Source organism: Camelina sativa, chromosome 14, assembly GCF_030686135.1.
Source record: "Camelina sativa cultivar CO46 ecotype springtype chromosome 14, ASM3068613v1".
Taxonomy (NCBI): Eukaryota; Viridiplantae; Streptophyta; class Magnoliopsida; order Brassicales; family Brassicaceae; genus Camelina; species Camelina sativa.
In genome coordinates this window covers 4,559,439-4,580,313 of record NC_141893.1, presented here as the reverse complement: position 1 = coordinate 4,580,313, position 20,875 = coordinate 4,559,439, and the positions used below count along the sequence as shown (strand labels likewise).

At 35.4% G+C, this 20,875-nt stretch overlaps 2 protein-coding genes across 8 annotated transcripts; both read right to left on the bottom strand.

Moving 5' to 3' along the window:
* Window positions 1-146: 146 nt before the first annotated feature.
* Window positions 147-4,186, bottom strand: LOC104739751 (uncharacterized). Of its 4 annotated transcripts, none has more exons than XM_010460199.3 (17): window positions 3,802-4,186; window positions 3,136-3,225; window positions 2,958-3,048; window positions 2,767-2,868; window positions 2,628-2,657; window positions 2,429-2,539; window positions 2,250-2,333; window positions 2,041-2,159; window positions 1,795-1,896; window positions 1,587-1,703; window positions 1,432-1,497; window positions 1,278-1,344; window positions 1,132-1,185; window positions 889-984; window positions 765-791; window positions 622-657; window positions 147-529 (listed from the first exon to the last, which is right to left on the bottom strand). In XM_010460199.3, the coding sequence occupies exons 3-17, from the start codon at window positions 3,036-3,038 to the stop codon at window positions 308-310; spliced, it is 1,314 nt and encodes a 437-aa protein (XP_010458501.1). In that variant the 5' UTR covers window positions 3,039-3,048; window positions 3,136-3,225; window positions 3,802-4,186; the 3' UTR covers window positions 147-307. The 4 variants fall into 4 exon arrangements, with proteins under 4 accessions (XP_010458501.1, XP_010458500.2, XP_010458502.2 ...); XM_010460198.3 differs by having other exon boundaries at window positions 2,622-2,657; window positions 3,802-4,049; XM_010460200.3 differs by lacking the exon at window positions 2,958-3,048 and having other exon boundaries at window positions 2,622-2,657; window positions 3,802-3,993.
* Window positions 4,187-9,156: 4,970 nt separating this feature from the next.
* Window positions 9,157-16,087, bottom strand: LOC104739750 (katanin p80 WD40 repeat-containing subunit B1 homolog KTN80.1-like). Of its 4 annotated transcripts, none has more exons than XM_010460197.3 (19): window positions 15,697-16,087; window positions 15,140-15,270; window positions 14,854-14,971; window positions 14,473-14,699; window positions 14,276-14,378; window positions 14,064-14,134; window positions 13,886-13,960; window positions 13,655-13,798; window positions 13,390-13,552; window positions 12,430-12,912; window positions 12,194-12,337; window positions 11,604-11,660; window positions 10,776-11,509; window positions 10,584-10,697; window positions 10,420-10,494; window positions 10,222-10,334; window positions 9,905-10,021; window positions 9,743-9,811; window positions 9,157-9,634 (listed from the first exon to the last, which is right to left on the bottom strand). In XM_010460197.3, the coding sequence occupies exons 1-19, from the start codon at window positions 15,719-15,721 to the stop codon at window positions 9,574-9,576; spliced, it is 3,024 nt and encodes a 1,007-aa protein (XP_010458499.1). In that variant the 5' UTR covers window positions 15,722-16,087; the 3' UTR covers window positions 9,157-9,573. The 4 variants fall into 4 exon arrangements, with proteins under 4 accessions (XP_010458499.1, XP_010458498.1, XP_087339144.1 ...); XM_010460196.3 differs by having other exon boundaries at window positions 12,430-12,918; window positions 15,697-16,078; XM_087483018.1 differs by having other exon boundaries at window positions 12,430-12,918; window positions 14,473-14,704; window positions 15,697-16,056.
* Between the last annotated feature and the right edge of the window lie 4,788 nt (window positions 16,088-20,875).

Below are 20,875 nucleotides of genomic sequence, written 5' to 3'. Positions count from 1 at the left end.
GAAATTGACTTTGCCAAAGTAAAAATACCTTCTTTTTTATTCTTTTAACTTCAAAGACCTTTTCATTTGTTATTATTGGTTCTGTTATGGCAGAAGTGTCACTTTTATTTGATTTAGAACTCTCTAGTTAACCGAGTGATGAAGGATAAAGTGAACATGAGAGATTTTATAAATCTCAATATGAACCAGTTCAAAGAAAGCTATATATACTAACTAAGGAAATTCTAATAATAAATTGATAATATAATTAACTAATGAGATGAAGAAAACATGATCTATGTGTGTATAAAAAAAAATCCTTCTGTTGCTATTTGTGTGTTGTTGTTGTTGTTGATGTCTCTTGACTTCTCTTATGCTTTACTCGGTGACTATTACCACCACGCCTTAATCTTCTGTTATAACCGTTACTCTTCCTTTTCGTCGTCATCGAGCTTGATGCCGACGGATCTATCCAGTTCTTGTCTTCGTCAACCGCTCTGTTCCATCTTTCTTTAAAAGTTTGAAGCTCCCACGTCGATTGTCTCCTTATCTACTCGTTTCGCCAAACGACACAAAGATGCTCAAGTCTTTCCAGTTTATTGAACACATAGACTTGATAGAGAATAAAGTCTGTTAACTCACCTCAGTTCTTGAATCAAAGGTTGTATGGCCTTGTCTCTGTAAATAACGACGAAAAAGAATATCATAAAGGTGAGTGAGCTCTCTTTTAGTTCTAGACCAAAAGAATTGGAAATGGAGAATGTTTTTGCGTCTATAAGACTTACCTTGGTGCCAACATCACGAGCTGTGGTCTGCCAAATATTATAAAACAACGGTTATATAAAAAAATGTTTGGTCGTCCGGATCAAAACAAGTGCTTTTTATATATTCACTTGCTAAAGATTATACCTTCTTCTCAGAATGAACACTTTCACCTAAAGTTTGAATGCCTTGGTGAAAGATATACTCGCTATCCACAATCCCTACGTTTTTCGTCCGGTCTCCCTACACAGCATTCAAACCGGATCAAGACAATAGGATAAGAAAAGCCAAACTATGCATATTTCAGAACTAGAACTGAGCTCTTAGAGCTACAAGGACTAGTTTGTTCATTGCAAAAAGATCATGAATGAGAGTTGTGGTCAAGATTACCTGTGCGCAATAGCCTAGTTTCATATCCATTCCCCATCCATGAACCAAATCATTCTACAAAAACCAAAAGCCAAAATGTCCGCAAATGAAAAATTACTAAAGGGTCAAGTAAATCTCTAGATAAACCACCGCAGGTGAAAACTTACCTGTATAAGATTCCAAGTGCAAAACCAAGCAGCTTTCGAAAACACCGGAGCCATTCCTTCAACGAATCTACAAACAGAGGAAACAGAGCCAAATGTATCAATATATACTGTATATAGCCAACAATGTTTATTCCATGGCCAACCAAAACAATACCCTGTGCAAGGAGGATCTGCGCTCGTATTAGAACACCTTTTAGTGCCTCTGTTGATGTAAACTCTCCTGCGTTTTTTAAACATCATGTTGATGATAAGTACCAAATGCATTGAAAACAAAAAGAACCAACACTCTCCTAAACGAAAATCTTTAACCTGTGAAATTTCTTTGTCCTAGAACGGAGTGTGATCTTATGGTGTATTTCAGTCGAGTTATGGTCCAAAGCAGGTTGAGATATCTCCAGTCCCACTGATTTAACTATCTTCAAATACCTGCAGAAAAATAGTGTCACTTAGTTTTGTAACGCTCATGATTCCTTGTAGTAAAAGGACTATAGAGTAGGTTAGGAAAAACAAATTTAACCTCTCTGGATTGAAGTTCTCTACTCCAAGATCCTCGTCCCAAAGAAAAATATAATCATAAATCGATACAACATCCGGATGGAGAAATCGTTTCGCAAACCACCTAAAATCAAGAGATGAAAATTCATAAACCAATGTTACACAGTTGAACATCTTAACATTGTTTCTATGTTATCTTCTTCAGGAGATGGATGCATCAAATGAGGAAGCAGAACAATGGAGAAGAGAGAATGATGAAGATAACTACCATTTAGTCTGGTTTTGTGCAACTATATGAATGGCTTTTGAACTCCACTCCAGATCCCGCCATTTATCCGTATTCCCATCGTAATGGAAAAGAACAATGGTGAAATTCGCCGGAAGAAACTGAGACACAAGAGCTTTTATGTTAAGAGGAAACCTCTATCTGTTCTTCAATGCCTGGGATTAGATCAACTTAAGCAAAGATTCCAATACCTTCTTTACAAGAGCGTCAACATTACCCTTTTGCTTAATTCCTACGGGTATTGCCAACAAGTTACGGTTAGTCATTTCGACACCCTGTGTTTATAACCACAACAAGACATCAGAAACTCCTCTAGCTACAGAAACATTCGATTACATATGCCGTGAAATCTTGATGCAAAAGCTCTAACCTTTGACCTCACACTACTTCTTGACCAGAGAGGCTTTAACTCAAGATCTGATCTAGGCTGTATGATTCCCTGAGGCAAGCCTTTTAATTTATCGTTAACTGCTTCAGATTCCTGAACACCATCCAACAAGTGAACTTTACATATCAAACAGGTAAATACGCAAGAAATCAAGAATACAAGACGAAAACGTTACCGTTACCATGTCAAAAGGATAATCTGTTTCTTCTATCTGAAATAACAGTGTGGAAGTAAGAGAAGAGTTAACTTATCACATACTCAAATGGCAACATCCAAAGAGATCAAACAGATAGAGAAATTGGTTCCAAGATTATTATTACCTCAGTTTGTTCAAACTGAATATTTGTGGTTTTATACCAAAAGATCAAAAGTGCTGTACACATGAGAGCTATAAAGGGCTTCATTTTCCACCCTGATTTACTCTGCATTTTTACACACCCGGATTCAAAGCTATAGTTAGAATCTGGAACACAATCTGAGGTTATACAAAGTAAAACAAAGCTAATTATACCACTTCTTGACCGTTGGTTCTTTTCTTAACAAGTGACTTCAATGATTTGATCGACTTCATAGACGGCAAACCATGTTCCATAATCTATCAGCTACAGAATTAAAGAAACCAAATTCAACCTAAAAAGACTAGCTTTTGCAGGAACTTTTTAAAATCTTTCAAGAATCAGAAAACTCACCAGACTCCACACTGCCTTTTGTGTTCTCTCCCAAGAACAGAGAACAAGAGACTGATTATTTTAAAGACCATGCATGTGAGTTATCTCAGTCTGGATATACACAAGAAAAGTAATCAATTTTAGAACCAACATTACAAAAGAGAACACTAATTACACACTAAGCAATGTAATGCACAAAAACAGCAGCAGCAAGAGAGATGGCCTTCTCTTTCAGGTTGTGTTACAAAAGAAGCTAACCTAAGAAGACGACGAATCACCTGGGACCCGAGAGAAAGCGAAACGGCTAAGCAAATTTATTTTATTTTTTAAAGGAAAATTTAATTAATTGTTTTTTAGATCTAAAAGCAGAGTTAAAATTACACGAGGGTTTTTAAAAAGCTCTCATTGATTGCAAAAAATTTATTGACAAGCTAATACGAAACGGAATACTAATATATATATATATAAAATCATCAAAATCAAAACATATCTCTCTTTATGTTTACGAAAATACAGAGAACACAGAGTCTGGTTCTAATTAACAGCGGATTTAAAAATCGACAAAGGTCAAAATGATGAAACCAATTGGTGTCAGAAAGATAGGATCTTTAGTTACAGGAGACACAAATATAGAGACCCTAGAAAACAAATAATGGAACAGAGGAGGAGGTGAAAAATTCAGAAAACCTGAAGCATGCAGAATCACTCTGTTGTGTAAATGAAAAGTAGAACAAGACAAAGAGAAGCCAGCTCGGGGAAGAAAGAGAGAAGAAAGTTTTTTTATTTGTGTTTTTGCTTTGCATGAAAGGAAGGAAGACCAAAAAATTTGGGAGATATTTTTATAGCCACGAATATGATTATTAGTTTCTGTTATCTTTCGATCTATTGATACGAAACGAAACTAAAACCTAAAATAACAGATATTTTTTTTGTTTAATGAATCGGGTTAACAGCATAATAATAATCAAATAATAAAGAAATAAATATAAATATAAAAGCTAAAATAAAATATCTTTTATTTATACTGTATAAAGTTAGCAGCGCGACTAGTGTCCTCCTACTCTCTCCTAATATGTCAAATAATACTTTTGAAGGTTGACAACAAATAAGATAAGATAATCTTACTTACTTTTGAAATTTTTTGGATTCTTCTTTACCTAATACTGATAGACTTTTTGTATACTCTCTTTTATCTTCTTATCATAATAATATCTGATATTTCTATTTTATAATTATGGAATATAGTGTTATACAGATAATAAATGATGTTTTACCTTTTTGAAACAAAATTAAATAAATTTTTCTATGTATTAAAACTAGACAGTTAATAGATAGAGATCTGATTTACAGTTGTGACAATTTTGATATAGTAGAAAATAAAACTTATTAATAAATAGTATTAAAAAAAAACAATTCCATGTTTTGCGTTCTTCCATAATTTTACAATTACTTCAATGAGACAAGAGTGTCCGTAGTTTTACTCCTTACGCAACTCCAAAACCCAATAAGTTTCCTTCTTCTTGATTTATGCAACCTATGCGACTTGCTTGCTTATACAGATGCTCATTCCTAATTCTTCTTTACGTTTTCGTTTTCTCTTTTTTTTTTTTTTTTTTTTTTGTAGATTGTTTTCGTTTCTGTAAATGCCGATAACGATATAATAAAGTGCACAAAATAAAGAACACAAAAATTTTGTTAACGAGGTTTGGTTTTTCCTACTTCCTGGGACCACGTCCAGATTTCGATTCCACTAGAACAAGAAAGCAGATACAACCTATTCGCAAACGCGTAAATTAAGCATAACCCTCTTAATTTACCGTTTTGTTCTATAACATGAAATCTTAAGGATAATTTTCTACCGTTAACTAGACTAATACCAAGCCTAGATTTAAACCAAGATAACCTAACCTTGGGCTAAACTTCCCCTGAGCCTAAACTTCAGATCTTCAACTCTCTTGAGCAACCTTTACACACACGTCACACCGACAAACAAAGAAGCTTGAACAACACAAGCACCAAACCGCTAAACTAAGCAGCACACCAACAGAAAGCTCTCTAGAGTTCTAACCTTTATGCCTCAGCTCTTTTACCTCTCTAGGACGTGCCCAACACCTCCTTATATACCCATCATGACTTCCTAATTACAATAGGAAAAAATTTCCAAATTCCATAAAAAAATAATTTTTTCCTTTTTGCTATTTTCCTTTTCCTTTTAAAACTCCAATTTAATCAACCCAATAAATAGTAGTTTTTCTCTTCAATTCATCCTTAAAACGTCTTTCAATACTGCATTCTCAAACCTTCTAGAAACTTCTCACGCACATAAAACAACAACAATCCTGTATCATTTCTTGAATCACACGGACACTACTTCAGCCATCCAATACATCTTCATTCTCCCCTTTTTGACTATGCTTGTGAACTCATCAGTTCAAACACCTAAACACATCACCAAACACATCTTCATTCTCCCCCTGAATGAGTCACAACATGGTCAAAACTAACTGGAAAATTCTCCCCGCCTTGCAATACGCAGTTGATAGCCTAGTACACCACCTCCATAGAACTCATCTTTTCTAACCCAAACCTTGTTGCGCCTTAGACCTCCATATTTATCCTCTTGAATGAACCTGAAACAATTCCTCTTAATATGTCCTTGAACTCCACAATGATAACATGTAGGACCTTGAAACCTTACATCATAAGCATTCTCCATTCGGCTCTTCTCTCTCAACAATCTGAAACACCTTGGTCTAATATGCCCAACAACACCACAATGATGGCAAACAGGTCGAAACACTTGTCTAGGTGCATTCTCCAATTCAGAAATTCTTTTACCATGCTCTTTCAAAAATACAGTCTCTGAAACACTCTTTAAAGCATTCTTTAAAGCAGTCTCTGTTACCAGTGCAGTTCCTGATGCAGACGTAATTTTTCCACTTGAAACAAACATTATATCTGATTTTGAAACTTTACCTTCAAATCCAAGTCCACACTTATCAGTCTTGCCAATACTCAGAATATGATCTAACTTCTTTGTACCATTATTAAGGCATTCTCAAATTCTTTTGAGTTTCTTCAAGTTGCACTTTAGCTTGTAACGTTTCTTCTCCCTTCTCTGTTGCATGTTTCTCTGCTTCAACGATTTTAGCCTCTAACTCGAGCTTCACCTTAATCAAAACTGAATTTTATTCAACTACCTTAAGCCAATGTGCATACAACTTCTCATAGCTCTTACCAAATTTTTCATAACTCATATCCTCTGCATCACTATCACTATCAGATTCATGTTCAGATGTAGTTGTAGGTTTTACTGCAGGTTCAGAAGCAGTTGCAGACACTGATGCAGACGCTGATGCAAACACTGATTCTGAACTATCTTCAAATGTTGTAAACGCCACAAAATTCTTCAGTTCTTCTTCTTCATCTGAATCAGTTTCAGAATCACTAGTTTCAACATTCATAGCTTTCTTCTTATACTTTTGTAGATTGGCACATTCAGACCGTACATGCCCATATCCTTTGCATTCAAAACACTGAACATTCTTTGATGAAGTCTTCATCTCTTCACCCATTCTACTTTTCTTCTCTTCGCCCTTACGCTTCAGAAATTTAGCAAATTGTCTTGATAACATAGCCATTGAATCTTCACAAGATGATACCTTAAGAGCAACTCCAATATCAACTTCCTTCTTTATTGCTTCCTTAACTTCATCATCTTTTTTCTTAACTCCTTCAGCTTCATATGCTTTGCTTAATTCAAAAGCTTTAAGAATCCCAACAAACTCATCAAAAACCATCTCATCTAAATTATGAGCTTCTTCAACTGCAGAAATTTTTGACTCAAATTTTGCAGGCAATGATCGCTTCAGTTTCTTCACAAGCTTTTTGTCTTTGTACTGCTTTCCAAGAGCAAAAGCCTCATTAGATATATCACATAAATTAGCATTGAACTCAGCCACAATTTCTTTTTCTTCCATCCTTAGATTCTCAAATTGTGATGCCAACATATCCAATTTTGTTCTCTTAACACTTGAAGTACCCTCAAACATATTCTCCAATGACTTCCACGCTTTTTGAGCTGATACACATTGAGAGATTAACTTGAAGTGGCTTGAATCAATAGCATTGTAAGTCGCTGTCTTGGCTGTCGAATTACAACTTGATAGCTTTTTCTCTGTAGCAGTCCACTTATCTCTGGGCTTAAGAACTCAACTCCTTTATCATCCACGAATTTAGGGGGCTCCCAACCAAGCTCAATCAAATTCCAACAATCTTCATCAAGGTTACTAATAAACGCTTGCATACGAACCTTCTAATACCTGTAATTCGTTGAATCAAGCAACGACGGTCTTGACATAGACGTGCCTTCTCTGTATGAATTCATCACAACTGATTCAAAGCTCTGCCTTACTTCCTGAACTACCCTCACCCTTGATCTACCCGAAACTAGACTTAATCTCTATCGATAACCCGCTCTGATACCACTTGTAAATGCGGATGAGGCAATAAAAAAGTGCATAAAATAAAGAATACAAGAACTTTGTTAACGAGGTTCGGTTTTTCCTACTCCCCGGGACCACGTCCAGATTTCGATTCCACTAGAACAAGAAAGCAAATACAACATATTCGCAAACGCGTAAATTAAGCACAACCCTCTTAATTCACCGCTCCGTTCTATAACATGAAATCTTAAGGATAATTCTCTACCCTTAACTAGACTAACACCAAGCCTAGATTTAAACCAAGATAACTTAACCTTGGGCTAAACTCCCCCTGAGCCTAGACTTCAGATCTTCAACTCTCTTGAGCAACCTTCACACACACGTCACACCGACAAACAAAGAAGCTTGAACAACACAAGCACCAAACCGCGAAACTAAACCGCACACCAACAGAAAGCTCTCTAGGGTTCTAACCTATATACTTCAGCTCTCTTACCTCTCTAGGACGTGCCCAACACCTCCTTATATACCCATCAAGACTTCCTAATCACAATAGGAGAAAATTTCCAAATTCCATAAGAAAAGAACTTTTTTCTTTTTGCTATTTTCCTTTTCCTTTTAAAACTTCAATTTAATCAACCCAATAAATAGTAGTTTTTCTCTTCAATTCATCCTCAAACCGTCCTTCTATATTGCCTTCTCAAACCTTTTAGAAACTTCTCACGCACATAAAACAACAACAATGTTGTATCATTTCTTGAATCACACGGACACTACTTCAGCCATCCAATACATCTTCATTCTCCCTTTTTGACTATACTTGTGAACTCATCAATTCAAACACCTAAATACATCACCAAACACATCTTTAGTTTCTTCTGGATACCGTTTAGATTCATTCTTCTACCGAAATATTTTCTAAATTTCAAATAAATTTCTGTTCGATTTGGATATTCTTCGGTTTGATTATAGTATGATTATGGAATTTTAAATAATGTAACGTTTGGATAAACATCGCTCCATAGTTAAGCTATCAACGCTTGGATTCTGATTTATATACTTTATATATTTGTTTGTTTGTACGTTTAACATATGATTTGTAACATACAAGGTACTCAGGTAACATCAAATATTCAAACAAATAAGAAAAAAGTTTGTTAAGACGTTAAGACTAAATCCTTCTCAAACGTGTGAGGAGTTTATAATTTTTAGTTAGTAAGGAAAAAAATAACAAAGTTTGCAAGTTTGTCGAAGATAGATCTAAAGAGTAGAAATAGATAGAGAATAGAGAGGGAATCAATAATAAGGTCATATGGTTAACAGGTGAGTTTTATCATAAATAAAACTCATGTAAGACGTTAGAGATTAAAGAAAACCCCAAATTGGTGAAAAGGTAAGACTAATGTTTTCGAATAACCCAAAATGGAAGAGTTGTAATAACGCTTTCAATTGATTAAAAGAATGTGCAACGGCATAAACTTGTTAATTTACCCCACTGTTAAGCAATTAATGAAATATAAACGCAAGGTGTCCCCTCTTTTGTTAGTTGTTACAAAAGGACAAAAGTATAATGGAAAATGACACTACACGACACATTGGTTCATATATACAGTTGCATATTGCAAACTGTTGTTTCGTGTGTCAAAAGTTTATAGAATATGAAGACTACACAATCCCATTAGGCATTAGCACATCAGTTAGGATACTAAAACTTCGAATTACACAAATATGAGTTGCAGGTTCACGGAATAATAACAAATCAAGAATAGAAGCTACTTAGGCCAAAAAATGATTTACAACAACCACTAGCTTCCAAGTATTTCTTCTGGGACTATATAGTTCCTTCCCGCAGCAGAAGACTCTGCCTCTCTCTCTATGATATATGAATGAGAATCCGCATATATAAAAACCTCAGTGAGATTGGACACAAGAGACACGAGACGCTTCTTTGCAATGTACATAACAACAACTTGCCGAGCAGTTATATGATTATTGATAGTTTTTTCGCCTGTGGCTATGGCTCTTGAAGAACTAGGTTTAATTCTTGAGCCTTTCTTGTTATTAGACCGCCTCTTCTGTATGCAGACCGAAGAAAAGAGAGACAACACAAGGGAAATAAGCAAAGAATCCGCCAAAACTATCCATTACGAAGTTGATGAAAGTAGGATGCTTAGGATGTTTACCTTGCGAGAACTGGAAGAATCCTTTGAATCTTGTGCAATCCCGCAGAACATACTTGGCAGATTTGTAGCCTGCAATATTGTGATTTAATTCCTTTTCTTGGCAAATGAGAAATAACATAGCAAACTACTTGTGGTTCCAGAGAGTGGCGTGAACTAGAATACCTTTCATCTGCATGAAGATCAACGCCGACAATTCGTGGAGCTGAGACAGTTGAGTGTATAACTGTACCGAACACTGCTACAAGCTTCAAGAGCATATCCAAGGAGACATTTACCGGCCTGCACAATCATACAACTATCTCAGATTTAACAAGACAACAGATAAAACGCATGAGTCTATAAAATATTTTTCTTTCCTCAGTCATAAGACGAGAGGACTAACGAGTTTTGAACTGACAATATTTATCAGCAAATCGTTCTTACAGCTCAAACGCAGAAAAATTATGGTCTAAGGTGGAATTATCATAAAATATGTTTACCTCTCTGTCCTGCTACCCAATAAGCTTGTGAGGACAGGAACCAATTGAGAAAACATATCCAATGTGAGAATTTCTATTTTGTCGGTTAGAATACTGATTACATCTGCTTGAACCTGTCCCCGGTATCTATGAGTTAGCTTACCTGAACATTCAAATATCAAAGAAAAGAGAAATCTACTAAGAATCTGAGATACTCACAGACTGATCTGTCAGCTTTCTCAATGCCCCGATGGCACCTTTAACATCGTTACGCTCCCAAAAATGTCTTACAATCTGCATGTTGAGAAGTCAACCACTTGCAAATGAATACTACAACAAATAGTGGTCAGGAAAAATACCAGAAAAGAAACAAGAATGCTTACTTGTAACTTTGCCAACCTCGATTGAAGAGTGCTTAAGAACTCATCATGAGTTTGCATTAGAGTATCAGTGATTTCACTATCATTTTCCCTCCCAGATATTTGAGGCTCTTCCTTCTGCACAAACCAAAAAAATCAATTACGTCTGTCATGTATACAATACTCTAGTTGCTTAGGGTAATCATTATAACGTACCTGCGGTAAGTTCTCGCAAGCTGGTTGTATTTGTGCTACATGTGTCTCATCCAGTTCTATATCGGGTACCTGATCAATCACAGTGGGTGTAGCCAGCATTTGAGTTGGACTAACTCGGTGCCTGGATGCTATATGAGATGTATCAGATGTCACATAATCAGACTGATTTAGTTTTGTGGGCATTACACGGGCCGGAGAAATCCTAGATGGACGTGATGATGTTACAGGACACTCATGAGATGTCATGTCCATTGCCTGACTGAGTGACGTATGCTTTACTCGTGCTGAAGAAGTCCTGCGTGGTCGCCTTGATGTTACAGAAGCCTCATTAGATGCGATATTTGTCGCCTGATTGATTGTCACAGGCAATCTCCGGATGGGAGAAGTTCTAGATTGTTGTGTTACAGAAGGCTCATCATATGTGACACTAGTAGCTTGACTGAATATCACTGGAACGGAAGAAGTCCTAGCTGGTTGTGTTAAAGGAGGCTCATTAGATGTCATGTTACTATCCCTATTGAGAACAACAGGCATCACTCTGGCTGGAGTACTCCTAGCTCGTCGTGTTGATATTACAGCAGTTTGTCCTGTCTGTCTTGATGTTGTATGCGGATCTTCCTGCACCGCATTAGTGTTTTGAGCTATGGTGGTACTGGCTGCTTCGGTATGAGTACTTTTTTCTCCTCTTTCAAACCTCTCAACCAACGAGCGTGTCCTCCCTGAGACAACTTTTACTGCAAACATAGTAATTTAAAGGGAAACTATAACCAGTCAACTTAAATGGGTACCAAAGAAAAACAAAGACATAAATAGTTCTGAACTCCTAACCTCCTTCAACAATCTCCATGGGATTTAATTCTCTACTGCCTCCAGGGTGTTCAGTGTCTACATGATATAATTTTTATGCCAGCCAATTAGTAATTGATTGTTGCCGCAAAACCAAGTAAGTGAACCATAACAGACTACAGATGATGTACATTAAGGCTGTTCTTTTGCTAAACGTTGCGGCAGCGACAGGTAAAGAAGAAAAACAGTGTTGCCGGAGAGCAAAATATACAGAGATGAGAGAGAAGTGTCGCAGATGATGAGCGGTGATGGAGATTGATATGTCGCTAATATTTTTCAGCGATCAATCCGATACCGTCGCGACTCAACGGATGCCATCTGCGACTCATTTAGATCTATAATTTTCAAGTCCTCGGTATCGTTTAACATTACTACTACTCCGCTTGACACGCCGTTTCAATCTACCGCTGCCGCAGCCGCAGCGTTTACCAAAAGAACAGCCTCAATGTGAAGTAAATTCAATTCAATTATATATGACAGAGTGCAAAACACGAAGCCAATCACACTTTCTTAGCAGAAAATGTCCAATTAGTCAGTTTGATTTTGAATCCTCTTTACATAAAAGTTTTTACCTGCAGGCAAGTCACGGTCTCTAGAGTGCTCCAACCCACTTTTGCTGTTGTCAGAAGTCCCAGAATCAACAGATATTGCTCGTTTTGACTCATGATACTCGCTATTCGATGACCTTTGTACACGAGGTGGTTTAAGAAGCATACCTGAGGCAAGGTTGCAGAGATATTCTTAAGATAAATCAAATATCTGACAGCTAATGTTTAATGAAACTTAAGTCTGAGAATAGGGAACCTACGATTCGCTTCATCAGTTGGTGGTTCCGATGATAAAACTTTTTCAAACTTGTCTGTAATACCCTTGATGGTAGACTCCTCCGCATCAAATGGTTTACTACCACTCTGTTCTGAAAGGAACACACTTCGAGTGTGTGGCTCCACTTGAACATCCAGTCCGCTGTTCTTCCGAGTTCTGGATTGAACAACCACTGACTGCTTTGATTCTTCGAACTTTGCTAGCGCCTTTCTTACATGAGCTGGTCTTAGCAACATACCCGATTTAGTTCTTGAGAAAGTGATAGATTCCCTTTCTGGATAAGAAGATTCCTCTCCACTATCACTATCTCGAGATACAACACTATGCATACTAGAATACTTATCTCCTGTTTGTCCAAAATATGTTGCATCCTGCTTCTCACTCGCCATAGTAGCTACTTTTCCTGATTCCAAAGGCAATGTCACTTTCAGAGATCCTGTATTTTGCGCAACATTCAAATTTCCACCTGTGGCTTTTAAACAAAGAGAGTTCAAATCAGACCAAACATAAGGAATGAACACACATAAGTGAAAGACATAGAAAAACTATGTTGATCTGGTCCAGAAACGAACATCATAGCCAAAAAGTCACATGCCATTTTCACCAAGTATAGTCTAAAGAGTAAAGACTACTTTGTTTCATGCAGTAAGGTATAAACAAAGAATTCCATGGCATTATATTTGTGACAACAAGCTTAAAGTCTAGATACCTTTCTTTGTTGCTGATCACAAGAGTTCCTACTACAGTTGCAATGGTCTACATTAAAAACACTTCTGACTAAGTCAAATAATTTTTTCAAGCATTCATCCAGGTGCCAAGATAGCAACTATATAACCCTCTTACATCAGATGCGATTTATACTGACAGATGGAAGTCTAGCATAGATCCGTCATACCAAACTTGAAAGAACATGAGCGTAAAAGCAAAATTAACATTCACTCACAGTCAACGTATATGTTCTTTATCTCTCTTGTCTCGTAATCTGGGGATGAACTACACCTTGGACCACTTCCCATTTTCTCAGACGACTGATCATCCAAGACACTGAATCTTTTCACCATGCTTCCTTTCTTATCCTCAGATCCAGCTTCATATGGCTCAAGTTGCTGCTTAAAACAAAAGGAAAAAGGAAATGAACGCAGTCCTGTTTAAAACGTTCAAGTTTCAATTTTCACATAAGGTATGGACAATCACATTAGGTTACATACCGATATATCTGAGACCCAAATCCCAATAGAATTTCGGTAATATGAACAACCAATGAACATTCCTCCGTTGATGCATAAGTCACCAAGTGTTGACCACTCCATATCAGCACCATCCCGGCAAATCACTGGTTCCCATGAATAAACCTGCATTATGAGCATGAACTTATGGTATCAATATTTGCCTCTGGACATAATCTAAGTTGTATAGTTGATCACAAAGACATTTAAAACCTTTAAGCCATCATCCAATCCACAGAAAAGAGTTTGCCCATCTGGATGAAAAGTGATTGCACGAACTTCAGTAGCCTGTGAAACAAAGGACACCACATGCAAGGAAGAAGGTTGACAATAGTGAACCCAATGCCAAATCAATACAGCCAGATTAATAACAAAACACACGGTCAGGTACCTCTGGTCTAGTAGATCCAATCAGTTCAAACGTTTCCAGATCCCAGAATTTCACAGTCCTGTCAGCAGAACCTGAATGCGAAAGGGCAGTATATGAAGTCAGAAAACCTCAAAACAAGACTTGTGGATGCAAAATAGGAAACAATCAATTAACCGTCAGGTGCCACCACTTTAGCCCTAAAACGCATGAAAAGAAACGTCAAAAACTCATACCTGTTGCTAGGAGAAACTCAAGTGGATGGAAGTCTAGGGAACGGATAGGTCCTTCATGAAACTTAAACTCATGCAAGAGCTTTCCAGCAGTCAAATCCCATACCTATTGTGTACAATGTAGAGGAAATTGTTATTAGAACAATCATTAGGGAACAAAACAATGCACAAACTCCACTTGTTGATACTGCTACTTTCACCTTAACAACGTTGTCAAGTCCTCCAGAAACGACCCAACGACCATCAGGACTAAATTTGATAGTGGTAATGCCACGAGTATGACCCTTATATGTTTGGATGCACCCCTTCTTTCTGGTATCCCAAACCCTTAGATTTGTGTCTCTGGATCCGGATGCAAGAAATTCACCAAATGGATGAAACTCAACAGCAGAACAGTTGGATCTATGTCCAGTAAAAGCTCGAACCACTACACTTCAAGAGCAAGAATGAATATATTAGACATCATTATCTGAAACAAACCCATCAATCACAAGACTTATAACTCCCTCAGACAATATAACCAGTGCCTCTAATATAATCTCTAGGGATAGTAAATGAGAAGAGAAATCAATCAGCTTTACTCTTTGCTTCTTGTAGATCCCACAGCTTTATCACACCTGAAGAAGCTCCACCTAGCACCAAAACTTCTTCGGAGTTGAAAGCTACTGAGTCAACCGGGCTTGTATGCCCACAAAGACTCTGCCAACAACACGGTAAAGAAACTATCATCATTCTTCTACCAAGACAAAATGTACAAAAAGTAATGGCTATAAAAGTACAAAGTTAAAAACTTTTGAAAGGAAGATTGCAGATGAAGACCAACGAGGAGGAAGAAATACAAAAAAGGAGAACTGAGAAATTACATACCATTAGCGAAGTGGTCTTGCCGATAGACCAAAGGTTGACCTTATAATCATCTCCACCAGTAAGAAGGAGACGTGATGTCTTCTTTCCGATACTTAGGCAATTCACATTTCCAGAATGTGCCACAAACTCCTCTAATTTCCAAATTCGAAGTCAAGAACAAACCAAAATAGCTATTTTACAGACAAATCAATATCAAAGACAAACAGAGAAAATCCAAAAGCAATGTCTTTTTTTGTCTTCTATCATCTGGTCTCGGTTTGTTCTTGAGATGACAGAGGTAGAGATTATAACCCATAAGAAATTTCATGAAAAAAATTCAAACTTGTCAAATAACAAATTACCACCAAAAAGGAACATAAAAACCCCACCACCAAACCAAATGCAGATAAACCCTAATGCTACAGTGATATAACTACCGCAAGTTCCCTTTATAAAGTTTAAGAGGTGAGACTGTGAGAGTAATCAAATATGTATAGCTAAAGTTTGTTTCTTTTTGTATTCACAGGTTTAAGTTTCCAATAATGTATATGTCACCAAAGAAGAGTATAAAAGGATACGCAGGTTATAACCACGATTCGCCATGTTCTAATCGATTTCAGTAGATTCATACGAAGATTGCATAGGAAGAAGAAGAAGAAGAAGAAGAAGCTGAGACTAAAATCTCCTCGGAAAAAAAAATTCAAATGTGACTAGACGAGACAAGACAGAGTTCAAGATTTCTCGGAGATTGAAAAGAAAATAGAAACTTGAGTCCAAGGAGAGATTGCTTCCTTGCTGCTGAGATGATTACAAATTAATAGAAGAAGCAAACGAGAACGAAGAGGTTTTTTTGAAAGAGTGGCACGAGAGCAAAGCAAGCAAGGCGGAAAAAGAAAAAAAAAATAAACAGAGACGAGGAGATTAAAATAAAAAAAGGTAAAGGGAAGAACTTTTCTTTCCACCTTTTACAGATTCTGTCATTTTCAAATTCAGTTTGTTTTTAAAAAAAAAAACATTTCTGGTTGTTGTGTTTTATTTTAATCTTATTTATTTACGTCATTAATGATATACAAATCGTTGAAAACTTCAGAGTATTGGACTGACGTAAATACCCTTCTTTCGTCATACTAATCTTATTTATTTGCGTCATTAATTACACAAATCGGCGAAAACTTCAAAGACATACCGTATCATCCGTATGTGAATTTCGGTTCACGAACAAAACAAAAAAAAAGATACGAAGTATTTTACCGGTTAATCGCAATATGATTAACCCTAATATTTTTAAGATGTCAGTCAATCACAATTTGATTGCAATGAATATAATACTCGTCAACTAATTCCATTTTAATATAACCCAACTACAACGATTTTAGTTAAGATTGAATGTCATACCAGCTCTTGCATTGAAACAATCAATACACGGATACAATCTACAACAAGATCGATCATATATAGTTAATGAAAAAAACTACCAGTACTCTACCAGTATGATTTGTATATATATATATAGTACTTAATTTTTTTTTTTTTTCAGACAAACTTTGCCAATTAGTTAACCAAGTTTGGTTGTGGGTAGTTAATTGATCACAAACTCGGAATTATTAATCATTGTTATGAAAGTTGCTAGAATGTTTTGAATAGTTTGTGTGTTGACTGGTTTTGTTCTACGTACGGCATGTGTTTGGGTTTAAACGTTCAATTTCTTGTCGACTATGTTAATATAGCCAAAGTAATGTTTTCAAATTATAAACGCAAATCTTTAAATGGGAACAAGCAAACTCTAATAAAAACAATCAAACAAATCAAGGTAATGAATCGTGGTTCCTAGATAAAGTTATATTGGTGGAGATCAAAGTCGAGCTCCTGGTTGGTATGATCTGTAGCATTTGCTTATATTTTACTAAATTGAATTGGTTAGTTAAAAATTATCGGTCTGGTTGTTATTATTTCTTTCTTTTTCGGACGTTACCACAACATGATCTAGAAGTGCTTCCCATGTTTTGGTGTTTTAAGCGTTCTTGTACAACTACGGTCAAATCTCAATCAACAACTTTATTTGGTGGCATAAAAAAACAAGAAAAGATGAGTTACACTACTACTTTCTTTAAGAAATGTTTGGTACTTATGATTGGCATAAAAACTGAAATTAAGTCAAACCAAACTTTTGATTTCTGAATGTTATTTGGAAATTATCCCATGGATGCAAACTTTAAGGATTTTGAAAGTACAACTTATTATCGAGCAAGAAAGCTCTATTTGGCAAAGTGTTACATTAGCGGATTCAAACTTTATTTCAAAACTCTTTATTTTAAAATCACATTCATTTTCTTTAAAATTTTACATTTACTTAAAAAAAGAAAGAACTAAAAGTTTCAAATTATATAAAGTTTTTGTATAGAACGTGATGATGATAATTTTAGTCTTAAAAATATTATATCATGTTTTACTGTTTTATTTGATATTTCAGATCTCCAACTGTACTGTTTTATTGGTTGAATTTTGAAAGGTGAATGAAGCTCAAGGGTTGAAATGTAGCATTTCCAACAAAAGTATTAACATAAAAGAAGCAGAAGGAAAATATGGGGGTCTTCAATAATTGAATATCAAAAAAAAAAAAAAACTACATTAGTCAAATATATTCCCGCCATTATTGATAGACTAATTAGATCGAAGAAACGAACACGCACAAAATGAAAAATACGACGCAAGCCCAATCCGGAGCTAAAACTTTGATGCAAAAGCTTTAGACATCAAAAGATAATTAACAATTTATGAGACATCAATTTTTAAAAACTCGTGGTGGTATTATGTTACAGTGGTAGAAGTCCCACATTTCTTGTTAGTAGTACAGAGTTCAAACACATGACAATATGTTGTAAAAAAAATTCTTAGTGTTTTGTTAGTGGGCCAAAATATCTTTTTTTTTTTGTGTGTTTTAGGCATAACATACACTTGGCCATAGCCAGCGCTGATACGACGAAAACCGAGATATGGGCATAAAGAAATAAAACTCTTTGCTTTGACTAGCTATCCCTAGTTAGTAGTTACATTACATGCATTTGCACGTCATTTTTAGTTTTCACCTTGAATAAAATTTGAACTCATTATTAGCCAATAGCCACAAACGAGAATCGAAACTAACCAACTTCTCTCTCCGAGTTACATTACATGCATTTGTACGTTATCAAAACAATGATGGTAGTGGCAGTGGGACTGAGAAAAGAGGGGAAGCACACATTATATCAGAGGATCTTACTAATTGCATAATGAAGAAGTTGGGCGTGGACTTGGATGATTTCAAGAACTCTGAAATCGTCATTAGCAATTTAGAGGTATGTTATATATATATTACTATTCTAAATAGCAATCCTGGTTACCTATCTTTCCTGATATATGTTGTGCTCAAATGAATAAATATTGAAGCTTACACTAATGCAGGGAATTAGTCTATTGAGTGAAACGGAACCAAAAACTGACTTTGTTGTTGAACCCACGGTACCGGTTAGTAGTGGGTTTGTGAAGAGAGGGGCAACATACATGATCTCAGATGATCTTACCATCACAGCTGCAAACTCATGGTCAGCTATTTCCTTACTGAAGGAGTTGGACACAAACTTGGATGATATGGAGGAACACGTAATTAACATCAGGAAAGCAGAGGTATGCATCTCGATTGTTCAACAAAACTTATGAATTTTCACAACCTTCTCTTCTGTTTTTTCAGTTAATTCTGTTGAGTCATACTGTAATGCAGGCTATTAATTTGCTAAAAGCTTCATTGGTGACATCCACTCCCTTGACCACCGCTCTCGGGAACTTACTTTTAAAGAAGCCTTTAGTGGAGACAAGTTTTGCTGATTACCGCGTCGAATTTCCCGGGGAGGTTGATCTTGAAGACATGCCTTAGGTTCTTATAACCATTGGTTTCTCACCCTCTCACTTGTTGACGAGTTTGAAGCTTTGGGGTCTTGCTGCGTTAGTCAAATTTAGTTTTCAGTTTCCATATGCATTTCCAGGATTTCATATCATATCAGTTCAATAATAATTATGGCTTATATGATCTATAATACAGTAATTGCTAAATTTTCTCTGTTTTTTTTTGGATTTGAAAGAAGAAGATAAATGATTTTGTTAAAAATTCTGTATAACAAATCCCATGAGGCTTAAATAATGTTGATTTCTGACAGTGTTACTAAACTATTGAGAGTATATAAGGAAATAGGGAGATTGATATTACAACCTTTTTGGATGAATGTGACTTTTGATCTGTGAAGTAGTAATATTAAGCGGTGCAGAATCATGGGAAAAGATCAAAGGGTCATAAAACGAATCTACGTACCCTAATTACTTATCTAAGATTCCGAGTGTTTCAAACAGCTATATTTGGGAACGTTAAAAAGTTTTGATGTCTTAAATATTGTTTTTTTTTGTTTGGACAAATATGTCTTAAATATTGCTTATGTGAGATACAAAATGCGCCTAATTAATTAAGATAATAAGTCAAACAAATATCTTGCTAATCAGGTCTATGAAAATACTAATATGGTATTTTATTAATTAGCACTCGTGAAGGACGAGTGCATTTAATACTTAATAGATTAATCTATCCCTTTGACATACATGCAAATATGGTATGATTAATCTCTTCATTCGTGCATTTTTGTTAAAGCAATCATTTTTAAATCTTTAAATTACTCGTTAATTTTCCAACTATAATCCGAGAGATAAATTAGGTCAAAGGGATAGAAATAGCCGACCGTGTCAATCAAGACTGCCATACTATTTAATAGTACATAACTGGTTTAGATACCTTTAAAATAATAGTATTTAAGAAACTAAATACTTTATTTGAAAATTCAGACCAAAAAGTTATGGAAACAAAACTTTCCTATATCATCATTTTCAAACAAAAAAAAATCAAATATTTTTGACCAATTCTAGATGTCGTATTAAACACAATGAGGCAATCATCAAGGATCACTAAGTAAAACAAAATTTGAAGTTAAAACTGTAAAGGATAGAGACTTTTTTCCACAACATCAAGAACTAAGACAGAGTCTATAAAGAAAATCAACCAAATTTATCAAAAAATGAGCAATCAACATATTTATAAATATATTGTAGTGGCCAAAATATATAATTAACAAAAAAAATACTTAACCACATATTCAAAAAGTTAAATTAGCCAAATATATCGGACATGATACAATAAACAATGATCAAAAGTGGTATTAATGTGTTTGGTTTTGCAAGTCGTTTACATTTACTTTTTCTGAGTAAAAGTCAAGTACTTATTGAGCAATTTATGTTCAGAAGTAATTAACACTATCAGTTTGCTAAAAAAACACTATCAGTTTGCCAAAATAATAATAATAATAATAATAATAATAATTAACACTATCATTAGTTCCTATCAATTTAAAACTTCTTCACATTAATTATCTTTTTTTGTCAACACTTCGTCACATTATCATTCAGCCTATAAAACTAATATGAATCAAAAACTTAATTGTCAACATTTTAGACAATTAACAATGAAGTTGCATAATAATGTGACAGTTAAGTGTTTTAACTAATATTTTTATACTAGTTTTGACGTGTTTTATATTCTTACAATGATTTATATATAGGTGATAACATTGTAGATCATGATCATCATTTCCATTTAAAAAAATCAGTTTATAATATTGCTATATTCTTTGATTCAGAATTCATATTTGTATATAGGCAAAATGTAAAACAAACCTCCAACTA

Bases quoted from the DNA above. Each gene is read 5' to 3' on its own strand.
- LOC104739750 (XM_010460196.3), bottom strand. From the start codon at position 15,721: ATGGCGAATCGTGGTTATAACCTGC. The intron at 13,961-14,063 runs GTACCTGACCGT...TTTGTTTCACAG, and splicing joins TTGGATCTACTAGACCAGAG to GCTACTGAAGTTCGTGCAAT. The intron at 9,812-9,904 runs GTATTCTAGTTC...ACAATATTGCAG, and splicing joins GATCTTCATGCAGATGAAAG to GCTACAAATCTGCCAAGTAT.
- LOC104739751 (XM_010460198.3), bottom strand. From the start codon at position 3,038: ATGGAACATGGTTTGCCGTCTATGAAGTCGATCAAATCATTGAAGTCA. The intron at 2,869-2,957 runs GTATAATTAGCT...GTAAAAATGCAG, and splicing joins GAACCAACGGTCAAGAAGTG to AGTAAATCAGGGTGGAAAAT. The intron at 1,704-1,794 runs GTTAAATTTGTT...ATTTTTCTGCAG, and splicing joins GAGAACTTCAATCCAGAGAG to GTATTTGAAGATAGTTAAAT.